Source organism: Coloeus monedula, assembly GCF_965178545.1.
Source record: "Coloeus monedula genome assembly, chromosome: 4".
NCBI lineage: Eukaryota > Metazoa > Chordata > Aves > Passeriformes > Corvidae > Coloeus > Coloeus monedula.
This window is the reverse complement of record NC_138784.1, coordinates 18,040,363-18,058,224: the sequence shown is the minus strand read 5'-3', so window position 1 is coordinate 18,058,224 and position 17,862 is coordinate 18,040,363. Positions and strand designations below refer to the sequence as shown.

General features: G+C 41.5%; 1 protein-coding gene across 1 annotated transcript in view; it reads right to left on the bottom strand.

Annotated features, from left to right (window-relative positions):
* The window catches only part of MTPN (myotrophin), a 30,797-nt gene extending 28,906 nt beyond the window's left edge, over nucleotides 1–1,891 (bottom strand). Inside the window, exon 1 of the mRNA XM_082279860.1 lies at nucleotides 1,725–1,891. Within this exon, the coding sequence (XP_082135986.1) occupies nucleotides 1,725–1,796 (72 nt within the window). The 5' untranslated portion in view covers nucleotides 1,797–1,891. The remainder of the gene's footprint in view (nucleotides 1–1,724) is intronic.
* Between the last annotated feature and the right edge of the window lie 15,971 nt (nucleotides 1,892–17,862).

Sequence of the window (17,862 nt, the reverse complement as noted above, 5' to 3'; positions counted from 1 at the left end):
GAGAGTTTACTAGCCCACAGTCTGTCAAAGAAACAGAAAAGACTGAAAACATTTGACTTCTTATAGGTTAACAACTGAAGACAGAACACATACTTCCAAGTGGGGGAAAAGTATGACTACAATTAGATCACAAACCAACAGAAAATTCCTAGAGTTTATCCACCTTCTACATTACAAGCAACGTAAGATTGCTCAAGGATTGCAGGCCTCTTTTAGTCGAATCATCTAACCCCAGTAAGTATTTCTCTTTTAAGGATTTCTGCCTCATCAGTGCAGTTAGATGACAGCCTTCAGCCTCTTTACTACAGCAGCATCCAGGCTGGTTCAAGCCTCCTTCAGTAGCAGATGGAACCAAGTATTTGACTCTGCACTGAAGCAGATGAAGAGTGATCACATAAATCCATTTTGCTACACGAGTCACAGTGCCACTCAGGAAGAGTGGGAATATAAAAAAAGCTTTCTAATTAGTACTGCAGTGAACTTGTAGATATAAACTGAACCAAGACAGTTATTGCCAAAGTTATTGCCTCAGCAAAAGATACACAAGGATCCAGTAATTATTAGTGTATAGTGAATTTTCTAGATTCACATGGAAATCCTTTAAAAGCTGTAGGAAGAATCCAAATATGCTAATGACATGCTCTGCAAGTCCCCAGATCTGAGACGATATTAGACATACCAATGGACTACCCAACTTTATTACACAGACACGGGTACACAGCCTTTAGCAAACAGCTGAAGTGGGATAATTACATTATTCCCAGCTACTTCCTCAAGAACTTTATACACAGAGCATGTGAGTGCACAGCCACTTCGATGCAAAGTCCAGAAGCTTAGCTGGAACTGTCAGAGAAGACTATTCAGGCTAAGCTGTTGGACTTTGTACTAAAGCAGTTAGAAGTACTTGCACACTTTTCTTTTTGCCAGAAGCGCTACAAGTTTGTGAGTTGACAACTGGAGTAGAAAGGACTTAAATCATCACGGCAAGTTGTGTCAGCATGTGTCAAGTTCCCAAAGACAATCACTGACTTGTTTGAAGATCTAAATAATTACAGGTAAATTATATGTATACCTCTGCTCTGGTGTAAAAGTTCCCAGACAATACTCCTGAACAGTAAGGATTCACTGAAGCAGAATGTTGCTCTTACAGACTTTTCCCACACACCTCAGTGACAGGAGAAGGCAAATGAGGACAGAATGCAGCTTTCAAATACTGCCATGTACCTGAGGACTGTTCAACCATCATACAGGTGTCTGCTGTTCCTGCAGCACTCGCCCTAACTAGGTATCAACACACTTCCCAGAAGGTTAATGAATTAAGCCTCAGCACACCCGGTAGCTTAGCATCACCCTATTAAGGATGAGCCCTGAGGCACAGGGGGGAAGGATAACCAAACCGAGGCCGCAAATCCACACGAGATCAGCGAGGCAGGACTGGGATCCTGGCTGTCAATCCATTTAAGTTTCACGTAGTGACATAGAATAACTCCACCGGCAGGCGCGAGGGGCGGCTGGGGGCAGGAGAGAAGGAGGAAGCCCCGGAACTGAGAGGCCCCGCGGAGGGGGAGGGGGCCCCCAGCTCCGCACAGAGCTCAGCGAGCGCCCGTGCCCGCCCAGGCCGCGGCTCCCGCCGCCCCGGCCCCATCCCGGGGGCTGCGCACACATCCTTCCCTCCTCCGCCCGCAGCGCCGCCTCCCCCACCCCGCACCGCCGCCTCCTCCTACCTTGGCCACGTAGTCCTTCACCTCATCCAAGTCTCCGTTTTTGAGGGCCCACATGAACTCCTTGTCGGACATCGCGGCCGCCGGGCAGGAGGACGCGGACGGGCGAGACGGCGAGGGGCCGGCGGCAGCTCCCGGGAGCGCGGGCGGCGGCGCGGGCGGCGGGAGCCCCTCCCCGGCTGCCGGGCGGGGCGGGGCGGGGCCGGGCACGGGGCAGCGCGGGAAGGCGCGCGGGCAGCGCGGGGCGGGGCCGGGCCGGGCACGAGGCAGCGCGGGCGGGCCCGCCGGGGCGAGGAGCGGCTTCTCTCGCGCGCGGCCGCGCTTCCGCTTCCGGTTCCCGTGCCCGTCCGCCGCGACGCCCACGCGGGACCGCGGCACTGGGGGGGCGGGGCGCATGCGCGCGCGCGGGCGTCCCCGCGTTCCCCCAGATACCGCGGGGGGGGGAAGAGGACGGGGAGGAGGGAGGGCTGCGCATGCGCCGCGGCCCCGCCCGGCCGGCCGCGGTTGCCATGGAGACGCGGCCTGTGCCGGGCACGCCACGGCCGGGCCCTGCCGAGCTCAGCCGGACACGGTCGGGCCGCGGGCTCCGGCCTCAGAGTCTGCTCCCGCTGAGGAAACCGCGTGTCTGAATAGCTGTTCTGCAAACCCCGAGGCTCTGAGCTGCGGATAATTATCATAATGCTTCTAAAGCATCAGCGGGGAGACATGAAAGGAAGGATGTGGTGGTTAATTAGTATGTTGGAACTCAGCGGTTGCATCTGTTTTGCGAAGCCACATGTTTTGCTTGTGGAACATGCAGCCTGTTGTGTGACTCAGGCTTGTCTGCCAGCAAGCAGCTGCTCTTCCTAATCCCCCCTGGCAAACAGCATCCCAAACACCCTTGGAGCTGGAGCTGCTCTGCAGTGACTGGCTCTGCAGTGACTGTAGGCAGTCTGAATCACAGAATCAGTTTAGTTGGAAGAGACCTCTGAGGTCATCTAGTCCGACCTGTGACCCAACAGCACCACGTCTGCCAGACCATGGCACTGAGTGCCACATCCAGTCTTTCCTTGAATACCTCCAGGTGACTGGAGACAGTATGAAAATGCACAGATTAGGAAGAATTTCCTTACTGTGAGGGTCACGAAGCACTGGAACAGATTGCCCAAAGAAGTTAACAGATGCCCCATCCCTGGAAGTGTCAAGACCAAATTGGATGGGGCTTGGCACAATGTGTTCTAATGTAAGTTGTCCCTGTTTGTGGCACAGGGGTTGGAGCTAGATATGTCTTTAAGGTCATTGCAACCCAAACCATCCTATGATTCTGTGAACCTGTCATTCTATGATAATGAGTTAAAGCATAGGAAGACTGCTAGGTCAATGAACTGTGTCTTTTCTAGCCCTGTTATTTCCTTTGAGATAAAATTCAGCTTTCTGCTTACTGGTTAAGCTCTGTTTTTAAGTAGTAAATTACTGCTAAAGTGTCCCACTCTGTTTCAATAAACAAATTGGAATTCATTGTTGAAGTCAGTTATACACTTTTGGTATTCTATAATGTATCCGCTTGTATAAATCATAAATACAGTACACAAACAGACTAAAAGATAATCTAATTCAGCTATCTAAATAAAAAAAAACAAATCAAACCAAACCAACAAAACCCAAAGAATAAACACAACGTAAAAATCTAAGAAAGAGACTTGAGTACATATTGGTCCCATTGCAGGTTTTATTTAAAAACATGAGTTTGATCTCATACTTATTATATTCCCTTTATGTAATCCTGAACAATTCATACACAACAGTTGTTAGTTCAGCAACAACAGCCAAGCAGTAATATAAAATATCATCATATAGATTTCAGTCTGTTGAGGAGAAAATAATAAAAGTGACAGATAGCAACCTAGATAAAGTTATGGGACTGACACAAGAGATCTAGGAGTGATGGGTGAAAATTGGACAATTGATTTTCTTTCTGTTTATTAATTTGTTGTATTTATACTGAAGAAAGAGGGAGTGGAAAGGAAAAGGAAATAAGAGTTATTTTTTCTTTCCCAAGGTCAAGCAAGGCTTGCAGACGGGGAAACTCAACAATTATTGACTGTATTCATTGTTGAACTTGAAATAGGAGAGGAGGCAGACAAAGTCAGACATACAGCGCCAGTTCTATGGGCCATGTTCATGAATCCCAATGAGGCTGGACCTCGGCAAGTCACTTGGGGGCCACCCTTTGGTGGTGAGGACGGGTGTAATTCTGTGGAAATGCATCTTCCCATGGAGTGGAAATGCCTTTTCCTTGCACACTGTTTAGTAAACACAATTAGCAATTGCTAAACAAGGGGCTGGCTCTGAAAACTGAACCAAAGGATGATTCATCCAAATCTGACAAATACTCTCAGCCAAATCAGAAGGTGAATAATGGTTTGGAAGTCTGACCCATAATAAACAACCAGGCTGGGCTTATTTATTAACACAGAGTACAAGTCTCCTTTTGGCTGTAGGTTTCCATTCTTTCATTATTACAGTTTTCATCGTTTATTTCACATCTAAGTACTGCACCTTCTTTTATTTATGAGAGTATGCATATAAGTCACTGTTACATTATTCTATTCTCCATGATTAAAGTGAACTAAAATCTTTGTGCCTCACACAAGAGAAGTTACCTTTCATTTCTATAATATAATCTCTCTTTTCAGGAGCAGTTCATAGGAAATGGAAGTTCAAGGAATTATCTTTTGATAATCTCTGTTATTTCTCTAAATCAAAGTAATAAAATTCTAGAAACAGAATAATTTAGATTGGAAGGAACCTCTGGAGGTTACCTGATCTAATCGCTGCTCAAAGCAGGGCTAATTTAGATGAGGCTGCTCAGGGGAACCAGTCAAGTTCTGAGTATCTCAAAGTGTGATGAAACCACAACTTTTTCTGGCAGTTGATTCTGATGTTTGACTGCTTTCACAAAACAAACAAACAAAAAGTCCTTCTTGCTAATCAAAATTTCACTCCTGTAACTTTTTGTTACCTCTTATCCTCTACCTACCTCTTCACGAATGTTTGTTCTCTCTATCTTCTCTATGTATTCTCATGAGATGGGTGAAGATAGCAGTAAGATCCCCCTACCTTAACCTGGTCAACTCAGGGCCGAACAAGCCAATTCCTTTGAGCTTTTTCTCACATGTCAGTTGTTTAAGTCATCTTATCAGCTTGGTCATCTTCCAATGGACTCAATCCAATATGTCCTTGTCTTTTTTTACCCCGGGAAGTGCAAACCTGAAAGCAGTACTCCATCTGCAGTCTCACAAGGGATGACTGAAAAGGATCAGTCCCTGATTTTCCTTTGGAGGCTGGAATTGCCTTCAAGCAAACTTTTGCAATGAAGGGTCAAGCATCAGGGTATTTAACTGTGCCACGCTGGCAGTGAGTGTCAACACGTGTCTGTTCCAAAGCAAGGGGCTGTTCAGGATAGATGAGCATCACAATCGGGAGAACTTAGCCCAAAGCTTTGCTGATGGGGCCAGAGGCTGAATAGGTTGCAGTTTGGTTTTTTTTCCACAGCAGCAGCCTGTGCAATGCTGACAAAGGTGAAATCTTCTGCTAGTAAGCAAATGAGAGTTGGATGCATTAGGGACTGATACTAACAAAGAGGAAATGTAAGCAACATCGTTTCCCTCACAGCAATCCTAGTTAAAGCAATAAACAACTGACTACTAAAAGTGATACCAATGTGATTTTTTTTGTTAAATGAAAATAAATTATTATTATTATTATTATTGTTATTATTATTGCATTTTTCTCAGCTGCCTAGAGTAATACCATAAGTGAATTTCTAGAATTTTACAAGCATTTAGAAAACTGAAAATTCCCAGCTCTTTATGGAAGAATTGGATTGAAAAATTCTGCCTTTTGTAAAAATGATGGCCATTGAGGAAAAAAAAATTACACCTAGGGATGTATTTTTAGCCTAATTCAGAAGAAGTGTCTGTGTGAAAGTTGCATTTGGAAAGCGAGCATAAATGTGTGTTATTTATATGTTGGGTGAAAGAAGGACTGGAGAGGTTGGGTAATACCAGAAGTAGAACAAACAAACAAGAAAATGCCTAAAAGTTTCAAGGAAGCTGCCTCAGAATCTCTTGCTTGCTAGATCTGCAATTTTCCACTCATGGACTATGTACTTTGTCATGTGTTAGGGTTTCCTTACCCTTACTAAGAATTTCCTGAGACTCTCTTTTTCATGGTGGCAAGATTTTTAACATGGGAGAGACATTGACTGCTGGCTTCCAAATCTTGCTATTTTTGAAAGAGTCTCGTATTTTAAGTGTGTTAAGCACTGTCTGAAACTCTCCACTTTCAACCCAAGTCACAAGATGAACAACCTTCATTCAAGTATCCTAAGCTACAAAATGCGAGATGAGCATTTATTTCACTCACGTAAAAAAGCAGAAGTATGCTGTATTTCTACTCTTTGAATGTTTTATGGATCACTATTTATGTGTCTAGCAGTAGGCAGTAGAAGCAAATGCAGCTGCCTGAGTATTGGGCACAGATACTACAGTGTGTATAGTCTGTGTGTGTACTGCAAACTGTCATTGTTCTAGAAACTACAGAGGTTTTGATTATGAGGTGGGGAATAAATCTGCTTTAATCGAAACAACAGTTTTCAAGTTCAGAATGTCCAAATTAATCATACAGATTATACACGGGGGTTTTAATATTTGAGCATTTGGAAACACAAATGAAAAATTTATGCTTGTAGTCCACTCAGTATCATAATAAAGTAGGGACCACTGGTTCCACCCTGAGATGTGCATTTTCAGAGCAGTATGGTCCTGGTTTAGTGTAGGCTGGTCACAGCTATACTGGTTGTCTGGTAAGCATCAGAGGATAAAAAACCAAACCAAAACAAATACCAAAAACCCCCCAACCAATAAAAAAATTAAAAAAAACCCCACCAACAACACAAAACCCCCCTCATTCAGTTATGTATGTTTGTGCTAATTTATATAGTCTAATACTTTGAGGAATATTTTGAACATACTAATGTGTTTGATAAGCCACATATCTCTGTATAAATATAAGGGCAAGGACAATAACTTCCTTATTTTGAACAAGTTTTTGCCTTGTTCACTAGGACTGTTTAACAAACAGGCAATAACAGTCACACAGTGCCACAGGGAGACTCAGTTGTCCCAGCCATAATTTCCTATGCCTTCACTTTCACATCCATAATCCAATACTTTTCTACAATTGTGGAGAGCCTTGAGAATCTCAGGTGGAGAATGCTATATCAGTGAAAAATATTACAAATATATGGTTGATGTGGTTGTTCCTGACAATCATATAATAAGATGCAGAATAGAGAAGTGTAAGGAATTAGTTATGGTTGTTACTACGTGCCTTTGGAGAGAATTAAAAAAAAAAAGGATACTGTGTTCACAAGTAGATTTCTTCACAAAAAAGGAGCATATCCTGTTTTTTCACATTCTTTTATTCAAAAAATGAATATGTTTGGAAACATGCAAAAAAGGCCTTAGGCACACTACAAATTTTTGTTTGTGGCACAGCTCTGAAAAAGTTTGGTTTTCTACATTAATGAAAAAGTTCTTATTTCACAATAACTATCCATATTCTTACATCATTTATATTTCAATCATGTCTCGAGTTGTGTTTTTCCTGTAAAAATCAGACAGGATATATCAACTAAAAATGCCGTGCTTGAGATCTCTCCAGTGTTTTTCAGCTAACCATACTGACTTAGTGTCCATTTCTAATCAGCCACCTTTTTCTTACTTTGAAGCAACAGCTGGGGTTTTTTTTATCTTTTTCCTTTTCATTCTTGATCCCTTTCCTTCCTTTCTTTCTTTCTTTCTTTCTTTCTTTCTTTCTTTCTTTCTTTCTTTCTTTCTTTCTTTCTTTCTTTCTTTCTTTCTTTCTTTCCGTATTTCTTTCTTTCTTTCCGTATTTCTTTCTTTCTTTCTTTCCGTATTTCTTTCTTTCTTTCCGTATTTCTTTCTTTCTTTCCGTATTTCTTTCCGTATTTCTTTCCGTATTTCTTTCCGTATTTCTTTCCGTATTTCTTTCTTTCTTTCCATATTTCTTTCTTTCTTTCCGTATTTCTTTCTTTCCGTATTTCTTTCTTTCTTTCCGTATTTCTTTCTTTCCGTATTTCTTTCTTTCTTTCTTTCTTTCTTTCCGTATTTCTTTCTTTCTGTATTTCTTTCCATATTTCTTTCTTTCTTTACGTATTTCTTTCCGTATTTCTTTCTTTCTTTCCATATTTCTTTCTTTCTTTCCATATTTCTTTCCGTATTTCTTTCCATACTTCTTTCTTTCCATATTTCTCCCGTTCTCTTGTCCATTTCCTATTTAATACATGGGCTATCCCTTTATATTAACAGAGGCGGAACTGTGGTAAATGCTCTTGCCATAACCTATTTATGTAAGAGTTTGTGCCTCCTTCTGCAAAAGGGAATAGCTTCCTCGAGTGGGTGTATATTTCATCTTGCTACATGGATTGTATGGATTATGAAACATTTTGCTCTCAGTTTGGAGCAGATCTCTGGTACAGTACAGTCTGGAGCAATGTTGTGTTGCAGTGCTGCCCCTTCTGTCTTCCCAAGGGATGTTTTTGCTGTATTCTTCACTGTCCTAGCAGGTAGTGGAAGGACTAAATGCCATCCTAAATTGAAATGGCTTAAAATTTTATCTTTCACCTTAATAGTGAGAAGAGCTAAGTAATGCTCAGTGTGTTCTGTCAGATTGCTCATGTTGTGTGCATGTCACACTCCAGGAGCACAGCTGCTGATGTTAGTGGCAACAGGCACGGTGACAGGGTACAGCCATCACCACTGTTAACAGACTGCAGCTCTCCATCACTGTGTGCCCTTTGCACACATCTGCATTGCTGTTTCTATCCTAGGAGATGCCTGGCTGCAGCAGTGGAGCCAGCTCAGGTGCCTCTGCACTGTGCTGTCCTGTGCCTCCCAAAGTGCCTGCGTTACCCTCACTAATGGAAAAGACTGGTTATTGTAGCCCCTCCTGATTCTTGCGGTTTCTTTGTCCTGTCAGTTAACCAAGCATGTGCTAATGGACACTTCTGTTTATTTCCTTAGCAGATTCATGAAGTTCTAAAGTCTCAACATGGAAAAGGAGAGGGAGAGTCCTATGCCCGGAATATTTCTGCAGCTATAGATAATCTTAATGCTTTGTGCTCATCCACCATGAATTGGCAGAGCCATTTTTATGCATGCTTTGCTCCCTCCAGTCAATATGCTCAGGAGCTCTGTCACTGTTCTTGTGGAGGTCCCTACTCTGTTTCTGTCAGAGGGGATACAGTTTAGGAGCAGTGTGTTAATACTGCCTATCTGGATAAAACAACACGTGCTCTATATGCCTCATCCCATATCTGTTCCCTCTTTCTGGCATGGTCTTCTTTATCTTGCAGAATCACTAATAGCACCCAACTGAGTATTTAGAGTGTTTTCTCACAGTTCCCGTTTGAAAGGCAATTGCAGATTACATTGTGCACATGGTAATAATAAAGCCTGTGCACAGACATGTGACATTTATTTCTCTATCCACCCACCAGGTGTTACTCTCCAATTTCCAGCTGCTATGCAATGTGAAATTCAGGGCTTAGCAGTGGAGGTAGAAATACAAACAAGAAAAACAATGACTTTTCCTGTGTTTGTGTATTTCCTTGTTCCTCTTCTCCATGAAAATGATGAACATTTGGCCCTCTCTGTTTCGTTTGGTTGGGTTGGTTTTTTTTTTGAGGGGTGGTTTTTTGTTTGAATCTAAGGAAACTGAAGTATGCATGGATTTTGGCTATGCATATGGTTTAGAAGTATTAAAACAGCAATGACAGATGTATAAAATGCACTGGGACACAGGAACCAGAGCAGACTTCAGTAGCACTTTTCAGTTTGTCTCTGTAGATCCTGTTCATAGTGGTAAGAGGCAAATAATGGAGTCACTATGAGCCACAGCTTCAGAAACAAAAGTTCACACCATTACAGGCAGCAATTAGACATTATGTGTATCTGTTGAGATATAAATCAGAACAGAAAGGTTCCCAGTTTTTCCTGGTTCGTGTAATGTTGGTTCTGACATTGAAGCAGCTAAATAGAAGATGTAGGACTTACTTTTTAATATCTGTTAAAGATGACATGAGCTATCAGTAAAAGATTAGCAGATTCTCTTTTAATAAGTAACATATGTTTGTTTGCATGTTTTTCTTTTTTTATTTCCCATCATATTGTGGCAAGTAGGTGTAAATTTTTTGTGTTTCTTTTTTTGCCTGGTACCATTAAGAATTTACAGACTTCAGACTGTCTCACAGTCCAGTAGATGGCAAGTACCTCTACAGATTTTGGCTAACTTGAATAAAGTGATATTTCTGCTGCATGTGCTGGTTTTGACAGAGCTATCAGAGACAGGTATCACTAAATATAGATTTGCAGATGTATACTGAATTAGGAATGTAGGAGATATAGTTAGATGTGAAGCTTAGTAAATGTTACTGAGTTTTCAATCATTTCTTCCATTCACACAGGATGTGGTAGCTGATAAAATAAATATGGCTATTTGCAAATGAGTAAACCAACCAAAGCTACTGTAGCCTTCTTTTTGATAACTCAGCCTACCTTAATGTCAGGATTGGTGGAATTATTTTAAATGCTTCCTAAGAAATAAGCTTCCAAGATAGAGTACTCAGCTGCAAATCAGGCAGGATGATGAGTGCACCAGGTAGTGAAGTGGCACAGGGGAAAAAGAAACATGATTGTTTAAGGAAGTTCTCTAAAACATACTCTGAAGTACAAAATGCTACCTAGCCTTCGAGCTTACAGCCCTGTAGAGGGCGCAGGGAAATATGAGCAGGTATATCAGAGGGGAGGGATATTTTCATCAGAAGTAGCACTGTTCCTGTGGCCAGGGAAATCTGTGAGGCCAAAGGAGGCCCTGGCAGCTGCAGATCAGCTCTCCCACTGAGTGGTGCCACTGGTTTTGTGACAGGGAGTGGTCGCGTGTGGGCCCATGGGCTTGACTCATCCATTTCCACTGAAGGAATAGATGTCCCTGAGGAGGTCACCAGAACAGGGACAACTGAGTGGGCGATTCAGGGAAGCAGCTGCTGAACAATTGTGCTCATTTCAGTGTGATATTCTACACGTATTCCAAGACTGGACTGCATTTCTTATTCAGAGGAGAAAAAAGAGTATTACAGTGTTTTTCTACATATTGTCCTGTCCAGACACACCTTTGTATAATGAAAACAATGTGGAAAACCTGTTTCAGGTGGCAACTGAAGATACAGTAAACAAGTAAACTTTGGGTAGATTTGAGTGCTTTCTGAGGGTTTGTTCAGCAACTGTGTTTACTGTGATCAACTTCAATTTATATAGCATGCCCATATTTACCTGCATGCCAGTTTTCTATCTAATAAAACTATTTCCTCTCTGATTGCTTCATACCAGTGCATGTGATCTGTCTTGAATATATCAGTTTTCAAGAGCACAGTTTTATTTCCTGACATGAAAAGTAGCCAATATTTAATTTTATTTTTTTTTAATCTAAGTGTCACTCTGGTCCCTCATTTCTCCTGTTAATGGCACTCTGAACAATCTCCCTTCTCATTGTGGGCATGATTATATCCTGCCTGACCTCTAGTGGTTTCTTCCCGAAGTGACTCTGCTGCGTGCAGAGAGCGCAACACGAAGAGAAGTTAAATGGGATTTCAGGAGCATGCCAACGGCATCCCGGCTCGTTTCAGCAGTAGTGAGGCCATCAGGACCAGGGAACTGATTGTCCTCTTGTGCTGGGTGGGCATTGGTGAGGCCCCACCTCGAGTTCTGTGTCCAGTTTTGGGCTTTTCACTACAAGAAATACATGGAGGTGCTGGAGCGTGTCCAGAGAAGGGCAACGGAGCTGGTGAAGGGTCTGGAGCACAAGTCCTATGAGGAGCAGCTGAGGGAGCTGGGGGTGTTTAGTTTGGAGAACAGGAGGCTCAGGGGAGACCTTTTTTCCCTCTACAACTCCCTGAAAGGAGGTTGTGGCCAGGTGGGAGTTGGTCTCTTCTCCCAAGGAAATAAGCAGTAGGAGAAGAGGAAATGGGCTCAAGTTGTGCCAGCAGGGTTTAGATTGGATATTAGGAAAAATTTCCTTACTGAAAGGGTTGACAAGCATTGGAACAGGCTGCTCAGGGAAGTGGTGGAATCAGCATCCCTGAAAGTATGTAAAATACATGTAAATGTGGCACTTAAGAACATGGTTAAGTAGTAGGACTTTGCAGTATTACGTTAACGGTTGGACTAGATGATTTTAGAGGTGTTTTCCAACCAAAATGATTTTATGATTCTATGTTTCTCAATTAGGGTTGTTGCATGAAGGGTTGCATGATTAGTTGCGTGTGGTTAAAGACTTGTAGCCCCCTGCATGAGTTTTGGCCTATCTTCTACACATCCATGACCTAAAATAATACCTATCAATCTTTATGAAGTGCTTTAAGATCTATGGATAAGTTTTTCATGGGTTTAGGTCGACTCTATCTAGCAGTGATAAAGAGGTTGGACACAAAATAGAAGCTATCCTGACCGAACGTTGTAAAGCAGGAATGACCTTCTGGAGCTGTGTAAGGGTGTGTGTACTCTCATTGTGTTGTTATATAGATATTTATCACACACCAGTGCCTGGGTACTCAAAGGTTATCTCTATTGCTTGTAAAATCAAGTGAAGCCATCGCTGTAATTATAGGTCTTATCTCTTTGCAGGTAAGTCTGCCTGTTTGCCTGCATGTACAGGTAGATTATGCAGAGATGTGTTTGAACATATTTCTGTAGGTTGAATCTGCATGCAGATTTCTGCTTGCTTTAATCCTATGTCAGTGGGTGCACAATCAGTCTGACGTCCTCAAACCTGGTTTTCCTGTGAGGATTAGTCATGTTCCTTTTCTGTGAATTTAAACCTTTCGTAACTATCTGCTTACTTAACAATTGCTATAACAAACTATGGATGAAGCATAAATAATTCATATTCACCAGAACAGACATGTTCATAACCAAGTTACCTGACAAAGGAATGAGCAGGTACTCACACTGCTGTTCCAGTCCCTCATATCTCAGTAGATCAGCTCCATAAATTCCCAGATGCTGATGCACTTTTCCATCCAGAATCTTGCTGGCTACATTTGCCATGCTAATAAAAAACCTGGTCTTGCTGTTCAGTATGTACCTAATTCTAAAAAATGATCTCTATGTATAGGTTTTTCTCCCAGAAGAATGAATGTGGCTTTAGAGTGGTTAATGTCAGTGCCTACACCAATTTCTCTTGGTAATGATTTTAACGTAAGCAGTTCAGCTTAGAAATGTTGACATTACTGATTTTTTTAGCCTGATATTAATGTTTCCTGTCTGTATTGCAGATGCTAAAATTGGTAGGAGAAGCCTTCCTGCATTTGGAAGGGGTTTTTGGATGATAGATCCACCAGACTGGGTAATGATGTAAAATCCCAGTGCATCATAGTCTGAACATCTGAGAGGGAAATAAGGTATTCTATGCAAGTAGGGAGAGAAAATAGGAGAAAGTGTGGAAATGTACTCTGAGTACAAGTAAACAGATTTTTTTTCCTTTTCTCTGGAGCCTGTCCCTGTTGTACCTAACTAGTGCTTTAATACATTAAATTTTAAATTAAATTTTCTGTTACTGAACTTTGTGTGGCTGATGAACCAGCCACAGTATTTGAAGCATTACCTTAGTAAACTGCAGGTTTGGAGCTGAACTGAATGTTCTCTGTAATATTCCACACTACCATCAGTGACTAACTGTTCCTTTTGCCTACAGTTAGGGGAGTTTTACTCCATAACCACCTGACATCAAAACAGTAACTAATTATTGAAGTCAGCAACAGAAGAATAGAATCTGAACTAAAACTCTATTTAACAAAAAATACTAGTGGATGAATCATGACATTGGAGGCAAAAAACTTCCGTAATCTACTGGCAATTCTGATGTTAGCTACTTTTATAGCCTTGGGCTGGTAATAAACATATTCTGACAAGACTTTCTGAATCAGGCAGTTGCATAATTGAAGTATCTGCACAGAGTTTTGACCATCATAAGTTGGCTTTACCTGCTCAAGATCATTATTAATGAGAGTAGATTAAAAATGCAAGGTCAAGCACTTCTAAATTAGGGTGTACCAGACTTACTATTTTTCTCTTTACGATTATTAACCAGTGCCTAAAATTTAGGAAAATTTAGAAGAATTGGGATAGTGAACAGTCAGTCTTAATTAAAATCACTATTCACAGCTACTCTAAGAAAAAGGATTTTATACAGGAAAAGGGTAACCCAGCTTTCACCTTGCTAGCAGTGATCCCAGCTGTTGGGTTTGGTGGTACTGAGGTTTACTTTCTAAGAAGCTAAGAACTGGATTTAATCTGCACTGATGTTTTGAAATGATTGCTTATTTTACTAGTGAACATCATATAAAACACAGTATTCCCTGTCCATGATTCATTATGTATCTAAAATTATACAGGACACTTTATTTGGGAGTCAAATATATTTTACTGCTGTCCTTAAAAGAGCAATTCCAATTGAAGGAAGCAGAAAGAGTTAATTTATAGATGTCAGCACAGCACCTGTAATGGGATGCAGATGGAAGCTTTGTTCTGTTATCCTGTCAGTAAATTGCCTATGCCTTCTTCAAATAGACGGATTCTGCATTGCCTTCCTGTCAGAGTGGATGGAGGTGGCAGTTAGTTCAAGCTCCCATCTTTAATGCAATATTAGAGTGTTACTTTTGGAGGAGTCATCACTGTGAAAAATGCTTGGAGATATTTTTGGGGAGTGGCATAGTGATTTTGTGCCCTTTTAAATGAGATGATATTAGGCTGTGTTCATCTGGAAGCTGTTCTCCATGGGAGCAGAGAGGTGAGAGAAGAGAGGGATGGTGCAGGATCCTATCTGAACCTCGATAGGAAAAACAAATGTCTTCACAAGAGAACTGCTTTAATAAGACAACATAATAAGAAGAATATAGATGGGCAGTAAATATTATGTCCCTTCAGCTTCTGGACACACTATGTTTGTGGAGCATTTTATGGAGCCTGGATAGATTTTCCCACAGCACTGCATAGAGCAGAACAGGAGAGAGGGAAGATTGACCCTTTTGGTCATTGAAGCTAGTATACCATTTCCTTACAAGAAAAAAACCCCCTCTGTTCCTACAGGATGCTCTCATGAGAACTTCTTGCTGCACTTTCAGTTAAAGGTAAGGCCAGGAAGGCAGCTGGGATCTGCCTGCAGGTTCCATTGAAAGGAGGGCACAGAAATGGTCAGAGGGCTGGAGCACCTCTGCTGTGAAGACAGACTGAGAGCTGGAATTGTTCATCCTGGACAAGGGAAGGGGGACCTTGGAGCACCTTCCAGTACCTAAAGGGAGCCTACGAGAGAGCTGGAGAGGCATGTTTTACAATATTTGGCTTAAAACTGAAAGAAGATTAGATAAGATTAGATATTAGAAGAGAGGAAAAAGTGTTTAAACTCTCATTGCATTAGCTTCTCTTCAAACCTGCAAACCTCAGCAGACATCAAAAACAAATTAATATTGTTTTATGCCGTTTTGCTAGCACAAGGACTGAGTAACTAACCCCAAAGGACTGTCATTTCTTTCCCTGTTTTTCTCATGGCGTTACAGGAAGCAAAGTTTTATTTACCTTGCCTATAAGTGCACATTTTCTCCTGTTTCCTGGCTTTGCTTTATTAGTATTTTCCATGTCTAAAACATATGTTCCTGACAAAGCCTTTCAGATGCAGGAGAATCTGTAAAATTATGCTTTTGTACAAAGCACTTTAGACCTGACAAGCTAGAGAATTATCATGCAGTTTTCTGTAGAGTTTTAATATTTGTTGTTTCCAGATCAAAAGCTAGGATTTCACTCTATGCATTACAAATAAACTCTAACAAAACTTCAGACATAAGATGTGGAATGGATGGAACATTTAAAATTTTCTCTGTAATATGTCCAAGGAATGAATTATCCTGAAAAATTAAGTGAAAAAGTGGCACTTGCCATAAAAAACAATACTATTAAAATAATGATAGGTTGTCAAATAAACTGTGTACAAATTTGACAGTTGAACATCCCCAAGATATTAGGGGATGCAACATCCCTCCCTCAGCTTCCACAATTTCAAGGTAACATTTCAATTCTTACTGTAGGAATGGAAGGAATCAAGTAGCCAGCAATGACAAGGTACATTCTGAAATCTGCAAAGAAGGCCAAATTTTAGTCTTCAACTCTATAGAAAATCCATATTTGCTGTCAGGTTCAAAAAGAAAACTGTTGTGCAGGAAGGAGCCAGGTTGGCTAGAACCAGCTGGGGAAGGTGACAATAACACCATGTGTTGTCACTGTCACTTCTGGTGGATTGCAAAGGACTGACGAGCAGGCACCGTGTGAAGGTCATCGGCACCACGTTTATTTTGTCCCAAGAGCCACAGTGGTGACTGCATCTACGCATCTGTCTAGTCTTGGCTGCTCAGTGTGAGCTTTGTCCGTCTGACTTGTCCTTCGTTCCTCCCCACAGCAAGGGCTTTTGTCTCCCACACTGACAGGCCTTGTCTCTGACGTTTTCTCCTGATAATCCTACCAAGAGCAGCTGTGAAGGAAACCACCAGTGGGGTCATGGGCTGAGACCATAAAATGGAGAAGAAACAAAGACTGTGTTGCTGCCAAGGAGCTGGTTACCAGTCAGATCTGGTGTAAAACATTGTCCTACCAAGTGGCACAATCTGCATCCAAAGCCCACAGCTGTGGCTTTTCCGAGCCATACGATCTGAAGCACCACAAATCCCTCTTGCATGATGGGAAGATGAAGTGCTTTCTCTTGCATCTCAGAAAAAGAAATCTAAAATGTCTGTGTGTGCTTAGCAGAATGGCTGAAGGCATTTACTGAATCTGGTTTCTAGCATGAATTTTCTTAATTAAAGCATTTGTTTGTGCTTCCCAACTGAAATCTCATTTTAGATGCCCTTGGAGTCTGAAAGGATTCACGTCCTGCTTCTGGACTGTGGTTGGAACCATCTCTAGTCACTACAGATCTATGAAAATTTTTTTCCCCAAGGGTTATAGTTATGTGATATGATAGCTGTTAAAGTTCGATGTAGAAAACAAAGCTCAGTTTTTAAATAGGAGCTTTGAAGAGGCTATAAAATATATAATGCTATTTTGTGAATCAATTTTTCATTTAATACAACTTTTTATATACTGACAGGCTTCCTTTGATCTATATTTATTATCTGTCACTTGCCTTGAAATGAGAAATGTAACTACTTTGATAAATGGATTTGAAAGGTTATCTAGTTTCATGGTAGCTTCTCTAAGTTACCATTACATGCTTTGCTGAAGTGCTATTTGGCAGCTTTCTGAAGGGATATCTGGGTGCTCTGGGGTAGTAATATCTTTCTTTTTTTTCACTGTATGGATATACATGAGAGGACATGTGAGAGGCAGGAACTGTTTCACTTTCCTCTGTGCAGACAATCGTTAAAAGTCGTCCAGCGCTTTTTTCATTGGCCTGTGGAGGTCACTCATTCCAACCTCTTCTTCAGATCTTTAGAAACATCCCTAAGTCACTTTTTCCTTAAACTTGAAGTGATCCATGACATTTAGTTTTATCTTGGGCTGAATTTCTCATAAAGAAGATAAACTTACATGCCTGCTGCTTTCCTTATTACATGATGTACCTCAGGGTTTCTGAAAATGGCCGGTAACCAGAACCAAAGGCTCATGTACCAATGGGAGTCTTTCCTGCAGCTTGGGATGAAGGAGTCTGAGAAAATTTCATGTGCAGGATATGACCCTGGTTTGTAATGCATCCAGAAACTTCTACCTAACAGCTTATTTTTAAAAGAGCATGGGAAAAGTAAATAAGGTACTTATCTGGGGAAACAGTCCAACAAAGTAATGCTTTCAGGTACTGTCTGTACTTTTGTTTCAGCCAAAGACACTGTTGTCTTGCTCCCTGGTGAGAAAGGACTGTTTTTCACTATGGCAAATAGCATTCTCTGCTGTTAACCCCCCATTTATCTTATGCAGATAGTTAACATTTTTATATATATATTGCCACTTTTGTCAGGACAATTTATTCTTCACTATGG